Here is a 27,302-nt window from a genome sequence, read left to right as displayed (position 1 = left end):
ACTCTTGATGATTCTATTTTTGTGCTTATTCTCCTCCATGCTCAATTCTTTTATAGTGTCTTCTATCGAGGAAACATTTCCTCGATGAAGAAGAATGGACTTGGTAGATTTAAATTCTGATCTTAGTTCATTAATAAATTGGAAAAATTGCTCCGCATTTATTTGATTTTGGAAGAGTTCTATGTCTTGTGGGCAATGTCACTTTGGTTCGAGAAGAGCAAACTCTTCCCATAATTCAGAGAAGCTATTGTAGTACTCTTTAATGCTTTTGTCCCCTTAAACCATATTCCGAACTTGTTTTTGTAGATTGCAAACATGTGCAATGTTTTTAAGAGAATACATTCTCTTAAAATAGTCGCAAGCATCATTAGAATGTTGAAATTTTGCAAGACTTGAACACTTCTTGATATCCACGCTCTACTTATGAGCCAAGACATAATCTTGGTGTGTCCCATTCTCCATTCCTTCCACTTTTTCTCGTAAGTGGTAATGGCTTTAATTTTTTCTACCTCCGTAAGAGGTATTTCTTTCTCACCTTCAATCTTTGTAAGAATTAGCTTAGGTTCCAAATCTGTCCTATCCATTAATCCCCACAATCTTTTTTCTCATATAAGGTGCTTCATAATTGAAGCCTATGTAACATAGTTTGAATCATTGAGTTTAATGGATTTAATGGTGACATTATCATTGTCATCCATTTTACAAGGTTTGAAAGAAATAATAAAGAGGAGAAAAAAGGTCAGTAAAAAGAGTAGAGAAGAGAGAACATGTACTCCACCACGGATGGTAGATACGAACGCTCCTCCAAGCTTTTGCACAATCACACTTTCACATAAACTTAAGGAAGAACATCACTTCTTTTCCAAACTTGAATGGCACGCTTCCTAATGCACCAAAAAATAGCTTGATCACAACCGCGCTTTGATACCATGTAAGATGATGAGATCAACAATCGAATCTTCAAATCATACAGACAAAAGACTTCTCGTAAGAACCATGAATGGTTCATAAACAAATATCCACAAGAACCACTAGGGTTCACACAATATACCCGAAAAAGGGTGTGCAAAGCAAAATAGAAAAATATCTTTTCATTCAAATGGGAAAAACTCCCTCAAAAATAATGCTTTACAAGGGGGAACAAGACCCCATATTTATACTACACAAAAGGGGCTTTAGAGGGAGTCTTTGAGAGTCAAACGACTCTCTTAGTACATTGCTTTTTGACTTTGGTCAAAAAGCAATGATGTCTAAAAGGGTTCAAAAAAACAAAAAATAATGTCTAACCTAATTAGATTCTAACCTAACCTAACCTAACCTAACTAGAATACATAACTAGACTAAAAAGACAAAAAGATTACATATTTTAACACTACTAAACGTAGAACTCTACCTTCTTATCTTCTAGATATTTATTTATCTATTCTTATTTTATTTTATTTTATTTTATTTATTTAATATTCTTAAAGAATATTCCAAGGGGGAGACGCCCCCTTCTGGAAGGTCTTATGGGGTAGAGTTTCCTTACTTTAATTTAAAGGTTTGTTGAATTTAAAACTTTAAATTTACCTTAGTTTTAAAATTGCTATGGATGGATTTCGAATCTAGGTTGGATCCAAATCCATATGGATCCTAACCTGGACCAAGTCCTAGCCAATATGAGTCCCGGACTGAGTACAGATCCATATTAACTTGGGTCAAACGAGGTGGATCCAGTCCGATCCAACCCAGAAAAAGCACAAAAATAAAGGCTGGTCATTTTTTAAAAACGCATTTTTTAGGTCAACCGTAATCTGATTTCGAAAAAACAAATTGCCTATGAGATCTACATTCTGAGGCGGATCTAACGGTGGTCATACCTGAATTTTGCTTTCGAATTTCGCCTAAATTTAACCTGAATTTTACTCAAATTTAAACGTTAAAAATTAAAAATTTCTCAAATTATTCTTTACTCAATTAGATCTTGTGAGTTGGTTTCGAGCCACAACCAGACCCAACTGACGTCACCTCTTATTTACGTATTTTTCATGATTTTATCAATTAAATATAAATATATAATTCAAAAAAATTTATTTTAGACTTTAAAAATCATGGAAAATTTACGACACATTAGAAAGGCAGTTCCCAATAGTAGCTTATTTCACAAATTGTATTTTAAATTGCAGGGTTTCATACTTGTTCCCCGACCGATATCAAGAATTCAAACCATCAATCGGAACATTAAGAATCCATACCTAATGTTGTGACATCAAGGAAATCCACAACCATTGACGCCACTTTCTTGGTATACCAATAACTTCAGTCGAGTCAACAACAACACCCCTAGGCAAAGTGGCTGAAATTTTTCTATAATCGTGACCGGGAACATGAACACATCGGGTTCTTTGGGACAACAAACGCACACGGTGTTTAATATCCTCACGATCCCCCATAACTGTCATCTAAGGTTTTCACCCTTTCAGAGAAACACCAGGAAAAAAATTTATTACACAGTTTGATCTTTTTTAACATTCTTAATCAATTCAGGGTTCTTTAAACAAGAACAGTTATGCAAATCTTTATGGAATAACAAATTTCAGGCCCTTGCCCTTATTCATTCAATAGTGTAATTAATTCAGAAAAACATTTTTTTTGAAAATTCGTTTTGCAATGCAAAAATTATAATTTAATATATTTCGTAAGCAACATATGCACACGGCCATCAACGGCCCCGTCAGTGGTTTAGACATAGCCACAATAAGTTAGCATTGCAAGATTTTTCAGCGAACATGAAACGCACATAAATAATCAAAATTTAATGTTCATAGCATAATGCATGGTACAATCATGACAATTTAGCGAATGCATATTAAACCATGTGTAACAGTCTTACCGTATTGTCAAAAAGTCAAAACAATTAAAAATTCACAGATGAATAATTGTTTGCGATATATTTCTAAAGAGAACTCCATTAAGATCGCAGACACAGGTATATATATATATATATATACACACACACTCTCTCAGAATCATAGGCTGATATACATGTATGTCAATGCTGCGAACATATTCAAACACACAGACATACATGTTTTTGTGCTGCAAAACAGTTCAAGGATGCGAACAGCATATATATCTGCATATATCTCTGCTACGAAACTGTTCAAGAAGCAAACAGCATATATACAGCAGAATATATATATATATATATATATATATATATATATATATATATATATATATATATATTCTGCTGCTAATCTGTCTCAAGAACACCGACAGCATACATATATACATTCTGCTGCGAATCCGATCCAAGAACGCAGACATCGCAGACTTATACACGTAGCAAAATAAAGAAAACAGCATACATGGGGGAATCCAGATTAATCAACATACCTAAATACAGATTATATACAACTAATCCAAACATGCTATTAATTCCACATGCTGTTAAAAATATCAGACTCTAAACCCAAGGAAACTCAGATTTCAATATAGCAGAACTATACCTATTGATTCCAACAACAAGAAATCCAAAGAAAGACTTATAAGCAAAGCTATATTTTTACTTATATTCTTTTCTTTGTTTTTTTTCTAAAACTCTATGCATGATCGACCCATGCAAAACTCCTTTTCTATTGAGTTACAAGAGATGCCCGAACCTTTTTTTTCTTTTGCTATGGACTGAACTGCGAAGAAGAAGAAGAAGTTGAAGATGAAAATGGAGAAGATGAAATCGTTGGAGGTGACGCCTCTCCTTCTCTCTTCCTTTCTCTTTGAGCTCCTCTCTCTCTCTCTCTCTCTCTTTTCAGCTTGACGTTTTTGAGATAGAGGCTAAGCCTCTCTCTTTATAATGAAACGACTCTTCTTAGGGGGGTCAGCCCACCCCAACCCCCCCCCCCCCCCACGCCCTCTTTGGGATAGAGTTCTACTAAAAGTAGAACTCTTCTCTATCTCATCTTCCCCTTTTCTTTATACATATTCCTTTTAGTTAAAGTTTTAAATTCGTCTTTATTTTAAAATCATATGGATGGACTATGGGTCTTGGCTGGACCCATGACCCAAGTCCAGATCAATTTGGATTTTAGCCCTTATATATGTATACATATATAGATAGATCTCGTTAATGGGTCCTAGACCTTGCCCAGACCCATATTGACATCAGTCTATATATATTAATGCATATATATTTTTTTATAATATTTTTAATTTCAGACATAAAAAATATAATTATTAAATAAAAGTTATATTTTTTAAAACTTTAAAACAAAGGAAAAATTACGAGATATTACACTAGTAGCCCTAGCTACGATAAAAAATAAAAATAAAAAATAACAAAAAATAGTTCACAAAAAATATAAAAAAAATGTATATACATATAAGTATACATACATGAGTATGTATACATATACAACAACAAAAACTACGCCTTCATCCAAAAACAATTGGGATCGGCGATATGAACCAAAAAAGAAAATCATTCTGGGTCTTCCACACGAATCCTTCTCCTCCAATCATTTCTATCCAATGCCATGTCCTCGGTGAGGTTCAAAGCATCCATATCCTTTCCTATCATCTCCATCCAAGTCTTCCTAGGCCTACCCCGACCTCTTTTAACTAATATATTTTTCCATTTCTCCATCCTTCTAACTGGAGCATCATTAGGCCTTCGCCGAATATGTTTTAACCACCGTAGACGATTCTCTCTAATCTTATTTTCAATGGATGCAACGCCTACCTTCCTACGTATCTCCTCGTTTCGAATCTTATCTTTTATTGTATTTTCACGCATCCATCTAAACATACGCATCTCAGCTACACTCATTTTTTGAATATGATGTCTCTTGGTAGCCCAACATTCTGTACCATATAGTAAAGCGGGCCTAATAGTTGTCCTATAAAACTTTCCCTTCAACCGCAATGGCATTCTACGATCGCACAACACTCCACTTGCACTTTTCCATTTCATCCACCCAACCTTTATCCTATGATTTACATCTCCATCAATTTCTCCATACTTTTGAATGATAGATCCCAAATATTTGAAACAATCATCCACCGATATTTCTTGCTCACCAAGCTTCACTACACTCCCATCACTACTTTGTTGCTTACTAAACTAACATTCCATGTATTTTGTCTTAGTCTTACTCAACTTAAAACCTCTTGCTTCCAATGTCTGTCTCCATAATTCTAACTTAGCATTAACCCCAGCTCTAGACTCATCAATCAAAACAATATCATCAATAAACAACATACACCACGACACATTTTCTTGAATTGATCTTGTAAGCTCATCCATCACTATAGCAAATAGGAAAGGGCTTAAAGCAGATCCTTGATGTAACCCAACCATTATAGGAAAATTGGTTGTCACCCCTCCACAATTGCGGACATTGGTTACTACTCCTTCATACATATCTTTAATTATACTAATGTACTTGAGAGAAACACCTTTCTTCATCATTGTCCACCAGAAAACGTCCCTAGGTACTCTATTGTATGCCTTCTCCAAATCAATAAAAACCATATGCAAATCTTTGTTCCCTTCTCTATATCTCTCAATAAGTTGTCTAAGAAGATGTATAGCTTCCATAGTTGATCTTCCAGGCATAAAACCAAATTGATTCTCCGATATCATGGCAACCTTCCTCAACCTATACTCAATCACCCTCTCCCAAAGTTTCATAGTATGACTGTGAACACCCCAAATTTTTCAAAATCTTTTAAATATCCCTTTTCTGCCCCTAAATTCATTTTTTGAGCAAATGAGTCATTTTTAAATCTAAATTCCAGTTCATTTCTCAAGTTTTACTGAAATTAAATTCATTTTATATGTTTAAATTGATTTCGGATCCGGATCCATTGTCCAGATCCAAATCTGAGTCTTATTGACCAATTTTTAAATTAAAATTACAGAAAATACCAAAAATAGTTTTTAAATAGCTCGGACAGTCCATCCGACATCCGTTTGGATCCATCACGTTGTATTTCTCGATTCGAGTTTCAAAAAAACTCGAACATTTTCTCAAAACTTGGGTCCAAACCCATCCTTCTAAAGAATTTTTCCCAAAATAGCCTGAAATTCTCGGAAAAACACTCTTTGTAAATATTTCTCAGAAAAATACAAAAATTTAGTGTTTAAACTTTGTTTTAGTTTTCTATTACAAAAATACAAAAAAATGGAAAAAACGATACAAAATAAAAAAAAAATTGAGGAAAGCAAATGGTTTTAAAACTTGAAAAAGTTGAATTTTGCTAAAAACCTCGTTTTAAACCATTTTATGAAAATTTTTCTTAAAGGGGACCCTTCTTTTGAAAAAGGGAAAATTCTGCAACGGCCATCTCCTGCGCACTCCTCCCTCTCATTTCTACCCTCCATCTTCAACAACCTCTTCTTCTCTCAACCTTCCATCTTCAACCAAAACTCCCGATCGAACTCTCCTCTTCCTCTTTAAAAGAGGAGCACACAAGAGGAAGAGGGCATCCATTTCCATCCACTTGATCTCATTAACATCAGACAATCATCCATTTTCATCGCCATTTTTCACCCGTTCTCACCCTACCACTGCACCTTCCTTCATTCTTCTCACCGCTTCTTCACCCCTGCATCTTCAGCATCGCGTTTTCATCCCTCATTCCCTCCTTCCTCCTTCTCCATCCATTATCCATTTCCATACTGCATCCATCATCGATCACAATCCAGTCCATCCATCGCTTCTTTCGATTCTGCTTCTCCTTCTCGTTTCCTTGTCATTTGTCACCTCCCTTTGGGGGTTCTTCTTAGAATCCCTTCTGAAGCCAGTGAAGGGGCCTCCGTCCATCCTTTCTGAATATAATCAAGTCGGAATTCCTGCAAAACTTCATAAAAGAAGAGCTATCTCCTCGGAATCCCTGCAGCAAAAGATAAGTGACGCATTCCCTATATTTTGATTATCGTATTCATCTAAGTCTTCCTGAGTTCTCTCTTTCCTTCGTTTGGATTTTTCCATAGGAATTTCTTATTGTCGGATTCTTTTGCTTAAATTTCATGTTCCTTTCATAGCATTATGGAGGGTATCGACCTGCATATAGCAAGATCGACCCTCCATTGCTACAGCAAGTGGAGATCCACTCTCCAACATATTTTTTTTATTTTACCTTTCTTTTATTTTCATTTTGTTTTTTTTTTCTATCTTCTTTCTTTTTGATGTTTTTGGTTCTTCCTGATTTATAGCCGATTTGTTTCCTGATCTCCTCTGAATCTTTTGCTAAAAGTACATTGATCCCTGGCAAGGGACATCTGTGATGCTCAATCATCCTCTTGAATTGACCTCTATGTTCAGCCTTGAATCATGTGTTCTTTTCATCATGCTTGGTCATTACGCATTTCCTTTGCCATGTGCCTGAAATTTTTGGGCGATTGCAAACCGACAAATGGCTATCAAATTCATCTTCGAGGGGTCTTGTTGGTGTTCAAAGCAATACAATTTCTTCTTTAGTGGATTAGCCATGAAGGAGGCTCGAGCACCCTGCACTTGAACCCTTGCAAAGGCTTGCTGGACCAACGAAATATGGCGGGGGCAAAGGGGGTGTATTTACCCTGAGACATATGGATGTCAGATGAGTCTCAATGACATGGAAATTATTCCCTCTATAATGAAGTATGTTGGATATGCAGACGTGATGAAAACTCCAGAGATTGCAGAAGTTATTTTAATAAACGCTTGTGCCATCCATGACAACAACAACAACAACTACGCCTTCATCCCAAAACAATTGGGGTCAGCGATATGAACCAAAAAAGAAATTCATTTTGGGTCTTCCACATGAATCCTTTTCCTCCAATCATTTCTATCCAACGCCATGTCCTCGGTGAGGTTCAAAGCATTCATATCCTTTCCTATCATCTCCATCCAAGTCTTCCTAGGCCTACCCCGACCTCTTTTAACTAATATATTTTCCCATTTCTCCAACCTTCTAACTGGAGCATCATTAGGCCTTCGCCGAATATGTCCAAACCACCGTAAACGATTCTCTCGCATCTTATTTTCAATGGGTGCAACACCTACCTTCTTACGTATCTCTTCGTTCCGAATCTTATCTTTTATTGTATTTTCACACATCCATCTAAGCATCCGCATCTCAGCTACACTCATTTTTTGAATATGATGTCTCTTGGCAGCCCAACATTCCGTACCATATAGTAAAGCGGGTCTAATAGTCGTCCTATAAAACTTTCCCTTCAACCGCAATGGCATTCTACGATCGCACAGCACTCCAGTAGCACTTTTCCATTTCATCCACCCAACCTTTATCCTATGATTTACATCTCCATCAATTTCTCCATACTATTGAATGATAGATCCCAAATATTTGAAATAATCATTCACCGGTATATCTTTCTCACCAAGCTTCACTACACTCCCATCACTACTTCGTTGCTTACTAAACCGACATTCCATATATTCAGTCTTACTCTTACTCAACTTAAAACCTCTAGCTTCCAATGTCTGTCTCCATAATTCTAACTTAGCATTAACCCCAGCTCTAGACTCATCAATCAAAACAATATCATCAGCAAACAACATACACCACGGTACATTTTCTTGAATTGATCTCGTAAGCTCATCCATCACTATCGCAAATAGGAAAGGGCTTAAAGCAGATCCTTGATGTAACCCAACCGTTATCGGAAAATTGGTTGTCACTCCTCCACAAGTGCGGACATTGTCACCCATCCATGACAATGCTAAAAAAAAATGTGTATGGCAGGGGCTTAACTACTTCTGATTTCCAAAAGGTATTGGAAGAACAGTGTTGCTATCGAGTGGTCATAATCTGTACATCCCCAAAAGTGGTTGTCTTGGGTTGCGTGGCTGAAAGGTCGAAAGAAAAGATATTCGATGTTGATAAGATGGTCGATGTAGTCGGTGGACCTGTTGTATATAGAGATTTGCCTCGTTTGTTGGATGCAGTTGACTATGATCAAAAGAGGATTAACACACTCCCATCACTTGAAGAAGCTTATGCAGACATTAATCCTATAAGAATCTCCATTAATTCAGTAATTGCATTTGTTTCTACAATGAGGGGTTGCATTCGTCCAGATTACATTTGTTCTTTTTTTTTCTTTAGTATATAGTAATGAAAGTTGGTCTTGATATATGTTTATGCTGAACTAATTGTGAAATTGTCTAAGTTACACCATGAAAGGGATTAGTGGCTGAGATTCCATCAGCCAACATCGTAAGGTAGGTTTATCCTTGAAATAATATTACTTTTTCTCTTACAGTTCATTCAGATTTACCTATCAGCCATTTATCTCAATCTTGTGCATTCCACTAACCTGCCGCATCTTTTTCTTCTTAAGGTGATACACTTGTCAAAATTCAATATGTACAGGCTAGTTTGTTGATCTAGGTATAGTCACTGAGCTTGACAGATGGTTTGTTTTGTTTAGAGCTACTCTTCATTTGGCATTCCATCTGCATTCATCAAACCCAGCCTAAGCACCATGGCCTGTTGATCACATCATTTCTGCTACCTCTTTGCAAAATCCTGCACTGTAGCATCTGCAAAATGAAGTTTCCTGCAAAAGCTGGCCATTGGTCATGGCTATCAGGAAGGATGTTTACTTGGTTCCTTATGTTACAGTAATGGAGACAATGACATTCCTTCGTTACTGTTAAATGCCACGGTGATAAAAAAAAAAAGTTGCTCAGCAGGACTTGGGACCAGCTTCCACCCTTCCCTGTTGTTTTGAATTAAGGATTTCTTTATGCACCTGTGTATTTTCTTGGGGGTTTTCCTTGTCACTTTTATCTTCTGGATTCTTGATTGGTGGTGGAGTACTTGAAGGCCATTCATGCATCACTTTCAACCCATTTGCAGCAGTTGCAGCAAGAAGTCCACAAGTCCTGCTGACGTGCCAAAGTTGATAGAAAAGAGTAGAAATAGATTGGATGATAGTTGGAGATTGAAAAATGCCTCGGATGTCAAAAACAAGGATCACCACAGAGGTCCTGCCCTCCTTCAATCTCGCTGCAAATCGCTAAAGTCTGCTAAGAAATGAGCTGTTGTTCGATCTCGTTATCCCCATATTCCAGAGATCGTTCTTCAAGTTGCTATAATGGCGAAGATGTTCTATTCTGGCATGGAAATCCCTGTGGCTGGGACATTAAAATGCTCTATTGGTGTTAGGGAAAAACAATGCACCCAGCAGAAATTGATGTTGTAGACCCCCTTTCAGCTTTACCATTCATACTCGTGTCGATTTGATTATTCCAAAGCTTTTTGCTATTTACAGATATATGCTTTGCTCAGAACTTATGGATGCCTGAGATTCTGACACATGAAGAGAAGCTGCAAGATAGACAGGATACTGAAGGAGAAGCTAATGACATCTTTTCTTGACAGACTTCAGTGGCCACCGATGGGGGATTATGTATTTTGTGTCTTGCCCCCATCAATGAGAATGGGATTGTCTGTATAAGCAAATAGTTGCTTTGAACTTTCAGCTAATCATCAAAATGTATGGTTTGGAACTGACAAGGATAGGGATAGACCAACTTTTCTGCGCCAGACTTGTCTGATAAAGATCCTGGCATGGAGCGGAGCACATGCTCTTAGAAAGTGCTTTTAGTTGTCACCTGTTGATGGAATTTTTGTTCAAAAGGGTCCTATGGACCACATTATTATAGGCCAAAGTATATTTCTTGCAGAATTATTTGAGGCTGTCACCATGTAGTTATTTGTCACTCGTGATTCTTTAATAGCATTAGATGAACTTGGTCAAGGATCATCAACTTCAGGTGGCCAGGCGATTGTGTAAAGCACTTGAAATGGTTGTTCTGGATGTCTGGAATACAAAAAAAAAAAAGAAGTCTGCTCAAATCAAACATCAATGCCCTAGCTGAGACCTTGCAAATGGCTGATTTCTATTTTGGACCATTATATATCAAAGACTGACTCGTTTGTCAGTTGAAACATCCTGAAATGGCAGATGTTAATGTCAAGTCAAGGCTACTTGTGAATAATTGATCCCTGTACAGTTTCGTCTACAATCTCCCAGGGGCGCAAAGCTCGAGGTTAGTAATCCAAACTTTGAGGATAGAAATGACAGTGTTATCCTTGCCACATAGGCAATCTTATTCTGTTTAGTATGCTGTAAACATAAATTTATTGATTTTACATTTTGTTCAGAAAATACTTCCTCTGTCAGATTCGTCACTACCAATCGTCTTATAAAATTTGTTTTCCTTTTCTGTTATAAATGCTTGTCTTATATTCTTCTGTAGCCTTCATACTAATAATACTTGTTATAGAGGTTTGCTACATAACCACCACAGCTTCATCGTACTTTGCAGCTACCACAATGCTTGTTGTGATTTTCGTGATAGCATTCATAGCAGTAACAATGCACCTTTAGCAGTGCTTAACTTTGATGAAGTCCTCACTGTGCACAGCTGCCATCATGCTATCTACAGCATATTCACCTTGAACATATCCCACACAACCCCCATTACACTGCTACAACACCATTGACAGTAGCACGAATGTGCTCTGTCAATACATTGTCACATCATCCATTGTACACCCATTTGTGCACAGCCATGACACCCCCTATCAATGGCTTTCCACTGTTATCATGTTACCACCTGTGAATTCCTATTTATAACATCTAATGCCTCACAGCACTTAGTGTGTTATTAATAAATTTTTCACTTCATGTTCATCACCTGCAGAATCATGACACCCCACATTTGCTGAACTATCCTCCATGACTCTCCCTATCAATGGCTTTCCACTGTTAGCATGTTACCACCTATGAATTCCTACTTATAACATCTAATGCCTCATAGCACTTAGTGTGTTATTAATAAATTATACCTACTTGTATATCATTTCCATTGATAGCAGCACCTTGCTGCCTCTCATGGCATCTTCACTAGTCAGCTCCACCTATGCACACTTCTTGCATTCCCTGTATATATTCACTGTCGCACAATATCACACTCACCCTTTAGGTGTTAGTTTCATAAATGTCATCTATATCTATACATATATATATATATATATATATATATATATATATATATATTCATATATATATATATATATCTACATATATATACATGTATATATATATATATATGTATGCGTGTATATATGTACATAGACATATACCATTTTCATCTTTCCACACTTTAGCTCTTAAATACCTCGGCATGCGAGCATCTCTTACCATTGATATCCATATGATATGTGCAATTTTTCTCTATCTTCATACTAATCAGGTGTTTTGCAGGGAATATATGAAAAATGTCATTATTTGGGATTTGTATTTTAAATGTTGTAATAAGTTAGATCTTGAATGAGAATTTACATTTCCTGTCTTAGATAGAATGAATGAGCATTGTAAATGTCATAAATTGCTTATTTCCATGCTTCTTACCTTTATTTTCTAAAATCTCACAATGGTGAAACACGAATGGCACGTGCACCATTTTATAAAAGGTAATTAATCCTAAGTTGATGATTTACATCAATGGCCATAGTTAGGATGTAAACAAAACTTAGGATTTTTATCTTTTATAAAATAACATTGGATCCACACTGGATCCTCTTCAAAAATCATCATATTTTCAAATATTTCTTTCTTTTATTAGAGTTTAACTTAAAATTGACTCAAAATATATACCAATGGCCATAGTCAGGGTATATTAAGAGTTAATTTCATTTTGAACTCTATAAAAGCACAAAAATACGTTTTATTCTTCACCTGAATTTAAATATAGATCATTATATAATACATTCAATTACCATAGTTAAGTATGTATTATATTTTCAATCTTATTTCAAATTCATGTAAAGAATGAAATATGATTTTCCAAATCCAAATTCAAAATTCTTCAAATTCATTCATCACTTAGGATAGAATTGCATCATATTTTCAAAACTCTTTTTCATAAATCCAAGTGATTTCCTTCAGATATCTTCTTCACTTCTCAAATCAATTTTCTACTCTTGTAAATTCTTTTTCAGATTCTAACTTTAAGTTCGAAGTCCAATTTGACTTTGAAATTCATTTGTATATCCGAAATTCAAATTCAAACTCAATATCTCAAAAAATCCATTTTCAAAATTCAATCTAAAAACTTCTGATTCATCTTCTCATTTCAAAGTTCAAAATCAAGTTTATTTTCTTATCCTCAAAATCCTCTTGAGATTGGTTCTGAATTTCAAGATTCAAGTCTCTTCCTAAGTTTTAAATTCAATCTGGGTTTTCAAAGACCCAGATCCATCTTCAAAGTCCCATTTGGACTTTCAAAATCCAAAATCCAAAGCTAGATCCCAATCACAACTTAGATCAAGTTTTCTAAATACAATTCCACTTTGGATCTCAAACTTCAGATCCAAATCCATTTTAGGGTCCAGAATCCAATTCCACTTTGGATCTCAGACTTCAGATCCAAATCCATTTTAGGATCCAGAACTCAATCCACTTTTGGATCTCAGACTACAGGTCCAATTCCATTTTAGGATCCAGAAATCAACTTTCATCTTGGATCTCAGACTTCAGATCCAAATCCATTTTTAGGGTCCAGAATCCAATTTCATTCCCATATCTAGATTTTAAATCCAATTTCGGATCTAATCTGAATCTCCTAAATCCATTTCTATTTTTAAATGTCATTTGATTTTCTCAGATCCATTCTAAGATTCGAATTCAATATCACTTCAAATTTTATCTCCTCCAGATTCAAAATTCAAATTCAAAGTCCATTTATGACTTTGAAACTTCATTTCCTTTCATTTCAAAGCTTCAAATCATTATTTCTCAAAATATAGATTTATTCTTCCAACTCTGATTTACTTCAAAGACTTAGAACTTCTCTGATCTATCTCAAGTTCTAAGTTAGATTCAATCATTTCTTCACTCTTTTACCAAGTTCATCTCAGAATACTTGGAAACTTTCAAAACATCTTTCAAAAAGAGCATACATCCTTGCATTGCACAAACATGATTCTTTGTGCATTTAGATCTTTAGGATAAATTCTTAGATGATATTTAGGCAAAACAAAAAGGCATAGATTTGATCCTTGTTTCGATTACCCCTGGTAAAGGCGCCAGGAACGGTCGAACCTCGTACCGACGAGCGAATCCCGTCTCTCCATTTTCCCGCAAATATTTTCAAAACGGAGGCGAGTTATTTGCTAAATATTTTCAAATTAAGGTCAAGTGAAACCCCGCAAAAGAGTTCCTCTTCTCTCTCTCTTTCTTTCTTTTCTCTTCTCTCTTTCTTTTCTTTCTTTTACTTTTCTCCCTTCAAAAAGGAGGAAAATAGAGGTCAGAAAAGGGAAAAAAAGGAAGAGAGAGAAACCACAAGATACAAGAGAGGAAAAATTTTACGATGATCACAATGACTCATGAGTTTTATACCACGATAGTTTGTGCAAACTTATATATCACCCTTGTTCTTATAGAGAGGCACCAAAGTATTCTTCCTTCACTCATTAGGCATCTTATTTGTCTGCCAAATCTTGTTAAAAGATTTGCCAACCATACTAAACCTTTCTCACACAAGCATTTTCAAGCCTCGATAGGTATATCATCCGGGCCAACTGCCTTTCTGGATTGTATTTTCTTTAAAGCCTCTGCAATTTCTTTCTTTTGAATCTTGCGCATGAAGTCACGATTCATCTTGTGAAAAGGAATGGAGAAGTCTCCAAGATCCTGAGCATGACTTCCATTAAATAGCTTATCAAAATAATCTTTCCATCTCTCCTAAATCTCCTCATCTTTGACTAAAACCCTTTGTGTTTCATTTTTGATACATCTAACCATACCCAGATCCTTCGATTTCCTATCTCTCATCTTTGCAAGCCTATAAATATCCTTCTCGCCCTCTTTGGTATCCAACTTGTCATAAACCTCCTTATATACCTTATCCCTCGCGTTTCGAACTACTTTTTTAGCTTCCTTATTTGCTATCATATACTTCTCTGAATTCTCATTATCACAACTCTTACTTAGATTTCTATAACACTCTCTTTTAACCTTAATAGCTAATTTGACATCCTCGTTTCACCATGATGTATCCTTACCTAGCGGTGCACCGCCTTTAGACTCACCCAATACCTCCTTAGCCACCTTTCTCATGTCACCCACTATCTTATTCCACATTGATTCTGAATCCTCCTCGAGACACCAATCAGCTTCCTTAACTACCTGCTCTATAAACATTCCTAGTTTAGCTCCTTTCAGTGCCCACCACTTAATTCTAGGATCTATCATATGTCTATCCCTTTTGCGGCATTTTCTAATTCTAAGATCTAAAATTAAAACTCTATGTTGTGTAGCTACACTTTCTTCCGGTATAACCTTACAATCATGCAACAACCCCTATCTTTCTTTCTAAGTAGGAAAAAATCCATCTGACTCGTATTAACCCCACTTTTAAATGTTACTAGGTGAGACTTCCTCTTCTTAAACCAAGTGTTTGCTAAGATCATATCATAGGACAAACCAAAATCTAAAATTCATTCTCCACTTTCGTTTCTTTCTCCTAAACCATAGCCTCCATGGATACTCTCAAATCCATCCCTACTAATGCCTACATGTCCATTAAGGTCACCGCCTATGAAAAGCTTTTCTCTATAAGATATCCCTTGTACTACTCCATCTAAATCTTCCCAAAATTGACGCTTAAAGAAATCATCTAAACCTACTTGAGGTGCATAAACACTAATAATATTAATAATATCCGTACCTAATACTAATTCAATAAGTAAAATCCTATCACCCTTCCTACGAACCTCAACTACATTATCTATAAACTCACGACTCATAACAATCCCTACTCCATTCTTATTCCTATTTATTCATGTATACCAAATCTTATATCCCCAAGGTTCTATCACTTTTGTTTTCTCACCTACCCATTTGGTCTCTTGTAGACATAAAATATCAATTTTTCTCCTACACATAACATCTACTAACTCTAACTCTACCAACTTACCAGTTAAAGACCCTATGTTCCAAATGGCTAACCTAATTTTATGGTCTTGGACTAACTTCTTTACCCCCACCCGTCCAATAAAGTGAGGGAACTCTTGCCTATTTGACACCACACCCGGGTGCCGGTGTGACGCGTCGCTTCTGGGCGACGACCGAGCAACCCTTGCCCATTTATCGCTGCCTCCGAGCCTATAGAGTAGAGCGTGTCGCTCAGTAGGGAACGCCCCAACGAAATTCTCATATTGGTTCATATTCATAGGGTATGACTAAGTTTTTATGTTGGTTGTCACTGGCCTACCGCAACCCTCCTCCTTTATCCGGGCTTGGGACCGGCAGTGTATAACTAAACATATAAGTAACATATATAAATATATATACATGTGTATATATTATGCAATTTTACAAATTCCATATCAAGCAATAAGACCAGGCCAGTTTCCTACTTTGTGTTATTTAGAGAATGGGAAATATAAGGGTAGATGGGCTCACAAGAAACCTCATCCTCTAAATTTAGACTCATGACCAGATGTAGGCTTGACAGACGTTTAGACATAGCACTTCTGAGCAAGGAACCTCGTTAATAAAAAATGCTTGTCTTTTGCACAAAAATAACCAGCTTTGATTCACTATATTATTGCTGTGGTAGTTTCAAGATCCCATGATCTTTCCATAAGCATGAAGTCAGCATGTCTGCTGCAAAAAAAAAATTGCAAAATAGAAGCAATCTCATCGAAATCCAAATACAAAAATAATGATAACAAGGATGTGGACAAATGGAATCATAGGAAAAGATTCACAAGTTATATTCTTGGAAAGGCAAGCAAAGCAGAATAAACTTAGTTTAACCTCAAATGTGAATTTATCACCAGAAGGCAAAATAAGGTGTCACCGTGTCAGAAAACAAAATGGTGTTACCAAATAAATGCATATGCTTTATAAACAGGCTTCATTAAGAAACTAAGCTCTAACACCACGAGAATGCCAGAGAGAATGAGAACAGATTTTATTCATTGAAGTTAATATGTATACAAGCAGAACTCACACATGATAACTAAAATCACCCTCTGTTCTAAGCAGTCGCTCGGAAATTATCAAACAACTGCTCACATGCCTCTAAGATAATATTTCTATGGTACATAAATATGAATGACAACGGCATCAACTAACGAGCCTTCATAGTTATCTGCATCCATTCATAAAGATGAAAAGGTAACAATATAGACAAGTTTCAACTTGTCTGATATCATATGCTTAAAAAATAAATGCAAATTTTACCAACAAAGACTAAACAAAGTAAGAGGTCATAAACCAACAACAACCTAGGGCCTCTGGCACATATATACCACTGTAAAACATCTGCCTATTTGACATCATGAGGATAAATATCAACAATTTCGGAAACAAAACATGAAAGGGAGTAACAGAAAACAAAAGAAAAGAAAACCTGAGCAGCTGTTGGAGCAACTGCTCTTGGATGAAAGTTTTTTCCATTGCCATCTTCTCTTGCGTGCTGCACTGATTGCAACTCAGGCTCTGGATTGCTTGTGTTTGACATCCAATCTGCTGAAAGCGTCCGCATATCAGATAAGATCCTGCAATTTGGAAGTTTTTGTTTCATACTGATAAGCATAGGCAATCAAATTCAAAACCAAGCTGCCACCAAACTCATTAAATCAATAAAAAAATGCAGTACTGACAAAATCTGGTGCAGAATAAGATTACCGCTATAAGTTTCAATTATGATATTTATTATCAGTGCATTTTAAAGATTTAATAGCCCCAGAAAATGCACAATTTTACTTGTCTGATCTATCAATAAAAGTTGGATGTTGGTATTAATGATTTCAGAAGACAGGTTTTGAGAGGTTAAACTCATGCCATAGTATACTATAGATAGATATTCCCTCAATAGCTAAACTAAACTCTATATGTGTCAGCTCCTGCAGCACAGTTCGTACTGTCAGCAACCTGCACAAGTAGGACCCTTATGATTCGTTCAGCAATGAATTTCAAGAAGATATAGATTACAATGTAACATTTTTCGTAGATCAACTAAATTTCATCTGAGTGAAGTTTCTGCAACATGTGTCATGCCCTTTATACCAACTGGATGTTAAAAATGCATTTACAAATAATGACTGAGACATGGGACCAATACTGCCTGTCACCTAAAGGAAGAAAAGATGAGTAACCATAAGAATGTAAACCAAGAGCATAAAAGGCCTCCAAAGGATTGTTCAAGGAGATTGGTAAAAGCATTTAGCAATCTGCAACAGTAAAATGAAAATGAAAGCATTCACATCATATAAACAACTCATGAACTAACAAAATTTGCTAACTTAGAAGCCCACTCTTGAAGATCATATAAAATTAATCATGCAATTGAGCACATAATCAGAAATTTTTCCTTATAATATTTTGATAAAATTTCAATAGTGCATAAACCTCCAAATAAATGACCTCATGAATGATGGAAACCTTACTCCCAAAATGTTTAAACGGTACAAATATGCCAGCCTTATGAGATGAAATTTTCTATTTTCCTCACGTTTTTTGGCAACATACTAGCAAAAGTTAATTCAGAAAATAAAAAACTAATTTTGAGAAAGGAATTGTAACTAAAAATAAAAAAATTGCAATATCGGCTAGAAAATTCTCTGTTTTTTCACCTTTCTTTGGAAAAAATCCAACATGTGTCACTACAATTCAAACCAAGGTCACATCACCTTTCAGTCATCTCAACTAAATGTAGTAAAGAAGTCATCCATTGCAAAAAAAAGAGGAAAAAGTGAAAAGAGTGTCACCCCATTTGGATGCATCCATAACTAACTTTTTTACTTATATTTGTTAAATCATTATGTTCTTGTTTGGCAGATCTATCTTTATTTCGTTAAACAAACTTTCATACACAGAAACTAGAAAACAATTCATTTTAAAAAATTGAAAGGGAAACGATTTTTTGTTTTCAATTTCTATTTCCCCCATTCTACCACAAAATACGATCACCACCACTACCGCCATCTTCCTTCAATAAGATTACCACCCCCCCTTCTTCACCACTGTCACCATTACCCATTCTTCACCATCATCACTGCTACCAGCACCACCGCCACCCTTTCTTCAACCACCATCACCATTACTAGCTTCACCACCACCACCCCTTCACTGCCACCACCACCACTTATACCACTACCCATTCTTCACCTCCATCAACACCACTGCCACTGCAATTTCCTCACCACCACTTCTTTCTGCGGACTATGCTTTCTACTCCCAGTGAATGATGACCAAGAAATTCCAATTGTGCCCTCAGACACAAGCTCACTAGAGCATAATCTGCACTAGGATAACTGATAAAATCCATATTCACTAAGAGTATCCACTACGTAGGCATTTAACCCTTCAATCAAAACAGTGTGTTCGATAAGACAATACATTTGGAATCAGACAATAATAACAGAAAGGGTCCACCTGGTTACACAAGAAGGATCCCACCAAAAGATAACAAACTCTGAGAAGGTCACCATCTCATAGATGAAGCAATCAGCGAAGGACAAAACTCTCAATTTCTCAACCCAACTAGAGCACCCACCTTCAAAGTTTCCACGAGCCAGACTGAGCCTCTCTCCCAGCTGCTTTATTGTATGCATCATAAGATCCTTACTTTACCATAAGTTCACAAGGATTCCATCACATTCAGTGATGTGCATAACTGCAATAATGGCAATCTAACTCTTACTAATGAAGAAGCAAAGTGAAACTAAAGCAATCAAATGATGGAGATATCTAGAACTAGAGTCTTACTACTTAAAGATGGATCTTGAGCAGCATTGTGCAAAATATGACACAGTTATACCTTTTCTTAATGACATGAGATGTGTTTTGACATACATGTCATTTATAGATTTTTTTTAGAATGTGTTATTGAGGGAAAAGTGCCTCTGTCACGCACAAGAGAGAGAAACTAGAAAAGCTATTTAAATGGGAATCACATAAGGACATTAGAGAGAGAGAATTGATTTAGGAAGTTGTAGATTACCACAAATTAGAGACATAAGAATATATCAACTATTAATAAAAATTAGCTAAATTATAGACAATTTTCAAGTCAAGGAGTGTGTGTACGGCTGTACGTGTGTGTGTATGGTCATGTGCATGTGTGTGTGTGTGTATGTGACCCGTTCAGAACAGCCTGTTTGTCCAGTAAACACTGATAGCCCAAAGAGAGTTTATAATTGAATATGATTTTTGGCCGAATCCTACAGGAAACAAGGCCAATTCCATGTAGTAGCTTGTTAACAAGACCCAAGCTTCAACAACAAGAGTAGCCTGATAGTGGATATTAGTTGCATCAAAGGCAGACCTTCAGATCATAGCAACCATCTCAAAAACTAAGGATACAAGAATGCTTATGATAGAAAAGCTGATTACCACATCAGTCACTAAACTGAGTATTAGCAAGAAAGAAAATCTTAGCATAAAAAGGTAATCATCAGTTCAACGCCCTTAGTTCGCAAAATATTTCACACATATAGAAAATTAACAGCAATAACAACAGCTTCCTGTTAATGAAAAGCCTTCTAGAATTTCCAGAATAGATATAGCAAAGAGATATCTAGATCAGTAATTTTTGTAGAAATAGTTTATTGTCAACAGATATATGCTCAATAGAAAATTAATATTAATACAGTGAGGAAACAATGTTACCTAGAAAGATCCTTTTTCTTCCGAAATGTAGTCCTTAACATGATTGCTAGCCTATTCTGCACAAAATCTTGGACTTCGCCATGAATTGTTTCCCACAAAGCATCAGCAATTACAGAATCACACTTCTGCATCATTGAACCAACACTTTTTATATAGCTCACGAGTTCAACCATTGCCTTCCTCTCTTCTGAACTATAATTCCACCGGACAACCTGCAGAATAATGAAAGCATTTTTCAGAAGCTATCAGCTGACCTGAAGAGAACTATAACTTGAACAGGTCTTTTCTTTTGAAATGGCACACAGTTTTTCCATTGTGAAGTGACAAATATTTATTAGTGTAGATATACAGCATTGTCAAAAACAATCAGTTAAATTAAAATTTTAAAACATATGTAGTGGATCCACATATAATTTTAACAAAGTAAATGCCCTAGTAAACTGCCTGTGTGAGAAACACTTTCAGAATTAAAAAAGTAATGCAAGACTGAGTAAATGATTTATCATATTAAAGCCACGACATGAAAGTCTACATTTATCACCAGTCCAAATCAAACAAAAGAACACATGATATTTCAGTCTGACATCACCGTTTTGGTTGATTGAAGGTGTACATGTAAAAGACCAAACATCTTCCTTATGAAAGATTTTGTTCAAGAATCCATCAAATCCAAGTGGTAGTACGGAATGAAGTTATAAACTACCATCTATTTCACATAATAAGCAGGATTGTTTTCCTTTTAGACTAGTATGTTTGGATGTGTTGAGGAATGTAATATGTATTTTACCAATGTGTGTATGCTACCCCCATTAAGGTGTACCTACGTTCATTGTAGAGGGGTATTTCTTTAACATAACCTTAGGCACTATAGTCAATTAATTTTTTGTCTTCTTGTGTAACCCTAACGGGACATCCTCTTTTATGTTGTAGACTCTTATTCTTTTGAACCTAATGAAGCTTTTCTATTTTCTTAATTGAGCATCTCCTTCTTGTCACTCTTGTGCATCTTGCTGAACATGGTACCGGAGCCATACAAGCAAGAGAGGAATTTTAGTGTGCTGGTGCAAGGGAGAAGGGAGATTTATCTGGGGTCGACATAGCTTCTGCTGACATCACTTCTAAGGTGTCGACTTGTACACAGATTTTTGAAGTTAGGTTTGGGGATTCATGAGACTGTGAATATACAAGTTTTGTGAATAAAAAATCTTGGCAATCGGATACATATCTGAACTTCTATGAAGTTTCCTGTATTTTCTGGATATGAGGGTGAACATTCTCCAGATTTGATAAAAATGCTTGATTTGTTAGCCTGTGTGGGTTTTGGCACTTCTTAAGAGGTGTATTCTGGTCGTTTCTTAGTAAGGAGGAGATTGAATGTGGTTTTGGTGGCTGAGATTGACTCTCTGTGGAGTTTTGATTGCTTTTTTAAAGGAATATTGGGGGCAATAACCAGTATTTTGGGATTTTGGCTATCGGTATGATGGTTTATATGTGTTCTGTTTATTTTTTATCTGAATACTCCATCTGTGGCATATTGGTTGTGATTTTGTGCTGTTTTTGTGCTAGTTTGTGTTAAAAAGGAAATATACTTTTAGTTTTGGTAGTAGTATGTAATTAGTGAAAAGTAGAGGGACTCTTTTTGTAACCCATTATTTACTAATTCCTTTTTGATGAGGGATTAGGGTCTAATGAGAGTATGACGAGTTTCCCCCTTCTCTCTCTTCTCTCTTTTCCCTCTTTTCTTTTCTCGGGTTTCCTGCTGTCGTATGTGTGGGTGTCATCTTGATCTAGCGACCAGGATCATCAGGCTTGTTTCAACATGGTATCAAAGCTCCGTTCCATCCTGGGATACTGTTTCTGATCGCGGGTCTTGGGATGCTGTTGTGGCTGATTGTGGAAAGCTGCAACAAGTGTCGTGAAACGTGGAAGCAATCAGATCAGGTGGGAAGCTGATCTGATTCGATTCTCTGGTTGGTGTTGTCGGCACAGATCTGAAATCAAATCTGACAGAAGTCGCAGGGATCTGTCTAGCGTTGAAGATCTAGATCTGAAATCAGATTTTACATGATAAAAATCTGATTGTTGTCGATGATCAGATCTGGTGGGAATCTGATCAGTGTAAATCGATTGGATGTTGCGGGCCTCAAAACAGATGATTGTGACGTGTGAATGGTGGAGAAGTTCAGATCGAGTGGAGATCTGATGCAGAGAAGTCGTGAAATAAGATCAAGTGGAGATCGAGTCTGTTAAAGGCAGTGAAGAATCAGATCAAGCAGAGATCTAATCCATTGAAGGTCGTAAGGGATCTGTTCTGTGTGTGTCAGACGCTGATCTGGAATCAAATCTGACGTCAAAATCTAGGTGTGTTGGCTTTGGTGGAGCCAAGCCTATATCGGATCTGACGAGTCTCGAAGTCAGATCTGACGTGTTTTTTTTTCCTGCTACTGTAGTGTCGCAGATCTGATCAGTCAGGTCTGGGAACTCTTTGTGATTCAGCCAAGATGACACATCGGTTGTCTAAAGATGGTGATCAAGAAAGGGAGCTGATTGGAGAGTATAAAGCATTTGTGAACCCCTTTTCGTATGGGTCCTCTGTCAAGCTAGATGACTCGAACAATGCGAGGTGGTCCTGGACTTTTATGATGTCTGTTTCTGGTCATCGAAAAAAACATGTTCTGTTAGAACCGGAACTACCCGATAAAACTGGAAAATACAGCACATGGGATGAAGATAACGACATCGTTATGTCGTGGATGATGAACAACGTATTACCTCATATCGTTGATGGTCTTATTTACTACAACACTGCGAAAGAAATGTGGGACAACCTTCGAGATAAGTATTTTCACGAGACCAATGTGAGCCGCATCTTACAAGTCGAGCAAGAAATTTATCAACTGCAACAAGGACATCAGTTGATGGCCCAATATTATGCATCTGTAAAATCTGCGCAGATTTGAAAGGCTGAATGCACATAGGCCCCTTTGTTGTACTACACAAAAGTCCCATCAGGAGCAAACCATGGTTGCAAGATTCTTGACTGGACTATCATCTAATTTCACAGTTGCAAAGGTTCAGATGTTGACAGCATCAGATGTCCCAACTCTTGTCGAAGCCTACAATCGCATGAGCAGACTAGCTATCACCCTTCCACAAACTCATTCTGACTCTCAAACATCTGCTCTTGTAGTCACCTCAGGTCGGGTAAGAGGAAATTTCCTGAATACACATGGTAGAGGCAGAAGCAGAGGTACAGGAGGAAGAGGTAGATTTCAGTGTACCTTCTGTGGCAAATTGGGGCATCTTGAGGACAGGTCTTGTGATAAAAATGTTAGACCCCCTGCTTCTTCTTAGACATCAAATGTGTCCAAGGCCCAAATTGCGAAGCTTAACATAGAGATTCCCACTGGCTCCTCCAATGACTCAGTCACTCTTAGTCGTGCAGAGTATGAAGAATTGATGTCTCACTGCCCTTCTAGTTCGAACGTAGTTACTCCTATTGCTGATGTTGCTTGCTCCGCAGGTGAAGGATTAAATCACCAAGGTAGTAGATGGATTATTGATTCAGGGGCCTCTAGACACTTATGTGGGTCTTCAAAAAAAAAATCAAGCTAGACCCCATGGGTGAACATCACAAAGTTGTCCTTGCCGATGGGAGTTCATCTCCCATTGTGGGACAAGGAAATGTTTCCATCTCTCCGTCTATTCAGTTGACAGATGTGCTTCTGTGATCAAGCAAAATTTTTCCTCTCGTTCCCCTTTTCCTTCTCTTTGCCTTTCTAGCCTCTATTCTCTTTTGAAGGTGAATAAAAGATAGAAAAGAAGAGAAAATGAGAAAAGAAAAAAGAGAGAGGAACACTTTTGCAAGGTCTCATCTGACCAAAATTTTAAAAATGTTTTAAAATTACTCGCCTCTGTTTTGAAAATTTGCGGGAAAATGGAGCGACGGGATTCGCTCGTAGGTACGAGGTTCGATCGTTCCTGACGCCTTTACCAGGGGTAATCGAACCAATGATCGAATTCATGCCTTTTGCTTTTGCTAAAATATCATCTAAGAATTTATTCTAAGTCTAAATGCACGAAGAATCATGTTTGTGCAATGCAAATGCAGAAATGTATGTTTTTTTATAAAATAATTTAGAAATTTCGAGATTTTCCAAGTGATTCTGAAATAAATATGATAATGGAGTGAAGAAATGATTCAAAGACTTGAAATTGGTTTGAAAAAGTTAGATTTTGAATCTAACTTGGATTTTAAAATAGATCCGGAAGAAGAGAGACTTGAATTTCCAAGTCTTGGAGTGATCAGAATTTGGAAAGATAAGCCTTTAGACGAAGAGAAAAGGAATTTAAGATTGGAATTTTGAAATAAGAGTGAATTTTCAAAGTCAGAATGGACTTCGAATTTGGATCGATTTTCAAGAATTGATTTTGAAAAAGGAAAATTTAGAATTCAGAACTTGAAACAGGAATTGAATTTGAACTTAGACTTGAGAAATAGATTTGAAATTGGTTTCAAAAGTGAGAATTGGAAACGGAACGGGATTTTTAAATCTGGAATAAAATTTGATCTGAAATCTGGAATCCTAGATGGATTTGAAATCGAAATCTGGAATCCTAAATGGAATTGGATCCGAAGTCTGGAATCCTAAATGGAATTGGATCCGAAGTCTGGAATCCAAGATGGAGTTGAATCCAAAATTTGGAATTCTAAATGGAATTGGATCCGAAACATGAATCCAAAAATGGAGTTGGATCTGGAATCCTAAATGGAGTTTGGATCCGAAGTCTGGAATCCAAAATGGAGTTGGATCCGAAATCTAGAATCCTGAATGGAATTGGATCCGAAGTCTGGAATCCAAAATGGAGTTGGATCCGAAATCTGGAATCCTAAATACAGTTTGGATCCGAAGTCTGAAATCCAAAATGGAGTTGGATCCGAATTCTGGAATCCCGAATGGAGTTTGGATCCGAAGTCTGGAATCCAAAATGGAGTTGGATCCGAAATCTGGAATCTTGAATGGAATTAGATCCGAAGTTTGGAATCCAAGATGGAGTTGGTTTTGAAAAATCCAAATGAGACCTTGAAGATGGATCTGGATTTTGGAAATCCATATTTGAATTGAAAAGTAGGCTTTAAACTTTTAAGGAAAATCAGATAAATTCAGAATCAATCTCAAAACTTTGATTTTGAATTGAGAATCATGACTCAATTGACGATAAAGGATAAGCTTGATTTTAAAGTTTGAATTTGAAATCAGAAGATGAATCAAGAGTTTCAAAGTTAAATTGAACTTTGAAATTTGATCTGAAAATGAATTGAAAATTCCAAAGTTGAATTGAACTTTGAATTTTGAATTGAAAATCGAATTTTGAATATAAGAATAGAATTCGAAATTTCAAAGTCAAATTGGACTTTGAAATTGAATTTTGAATTTTGAAATGAGATAGAAAGATGAATTGGAATAGAAATTTAAAGATTGATTTGAGAAATGAAGAAGATATTTGAAGATATATCTCAAAATCACTTGGACTTTGAAAAAGAATTTTGAAAATATGATGCAGTTCTATCCAAAATGATGAATAAATTTAAAAGAATTTGAAATTGGATTTAAAAAGCATATTTCATTCTTTAAGTGAATTAAAATAAGATTGAAGATATAATACATCCCTGACTATAGTCATTGAATGTATTATACAGTAATCATATTTAAATTCAAGTGAAGAATAAGACATATTTTTGTGTTTTTATAGGGTTTAAAATGAAATTAACTCTCAATATATCCTGACTATGGCCATTGATATATATTTTGAGTTAACTTTAAGTTAAACTCTGATAAAAGAAGAAAATGTTAAAAAATAAATAAATATATATATATATGATGATTTTTGGAAAGAGATCCAATGTTATTCCATAAAAGATGAAAATCAAAAGTTTTGTTTACACCCTGACTATCTCCAAAATTCTAATGACCTTTAATTAGATCGGACATTAACAAAATTCCGACAGACCTCCATTCAAGCCGATCCAGACCTCTGATCGAATCGGAGATCAGTAGATCAGATGATCGTACTGTCGCCGGATTCTACTTTCATCGTCGGGAACAAATAATAATCGATCAGATGATCGATTATTCTTTATACAAATCAGGTTTCAATCACTAGAAATCTCATAATCAATAGCCGAAATTCCATAACTCGATTACTGTAAATCAAACCTTCGATGGACCGTAGGCAACCAACCGAAAATTGAAACAGTTGATCTGTTTCTTCTTCTCTTTTTTTTTTTTAAAGAAAACATTTTGCCGGAAAGATCGATAGACCACAACTCGATCAATCGTTAGGATTTTGAAATCTTATCCTCTGAACTTATTGCAGAAAATCAGGATGTGCTAAAGCTAATACGCCTAATGCGATTGAAATTAGAAATTTTATATACAAATTGCAGGAAATCAGATTAAAGAAAAAGAAGAAGGAAAATCTTACCAATTTAGATCCGATTAATCTTGGGAAGAGAGGGCTCCTCTGTCTACCGAATGGATTTCCTTCTGTTATGAGAAAAGAAAGGAGGGGAATCAGAGGGAAAAGAGAGACAACGGATGTTTGATGA

The 27,302-nt window shown here is 36.2% G+C and overlaps 1 protein-coding gene across 2 annotated transcripts in view; it reads right to left on the bottom strand.

The window, feature by feature from the left end:
* The window catches only part of PIR121 (transcription activator), a 194,568-nt gene that overhangs the window by 124,699 nt on the left and 42,567 nt on the right, over positions 1-27,302 (bottom strand). For both annotated transcript variants that reach the window (XM_089985299.1, XM_089985300.1), the window contains 2 exons: positions 20,693-20,904; positions 17,430-17,577 (listed from right to left, as the gene is read on the bottom strand). In XM_089985299.1, coding sequence (XP_089841425.1) covers positions 17,430-17,577; positions 20,693-20,904 — 360 coding nt within the window. The remainder of the gene's footprint in view (positions 1-17,429; positions 17,578-20,692; positions 20,905-27,302) is intronic.

Source organism: Nuphar pumila, chromosome 13 (assembly GCF_984573655.1).
Source record: "Nuphar pumila chromosome 13, dmNupPumi1.hap1.1, whole genome shotgun sequence".
NCBI lineage: Eukaryota > Viridiplantae > Streptophyta > Magnoliopsida > Nymphaeales > Nymphaeaceae > Nuphar > Nuphar pumila.
This window is presented reverse-complemented; position numbering and strand designations above follow the sequence as displayed.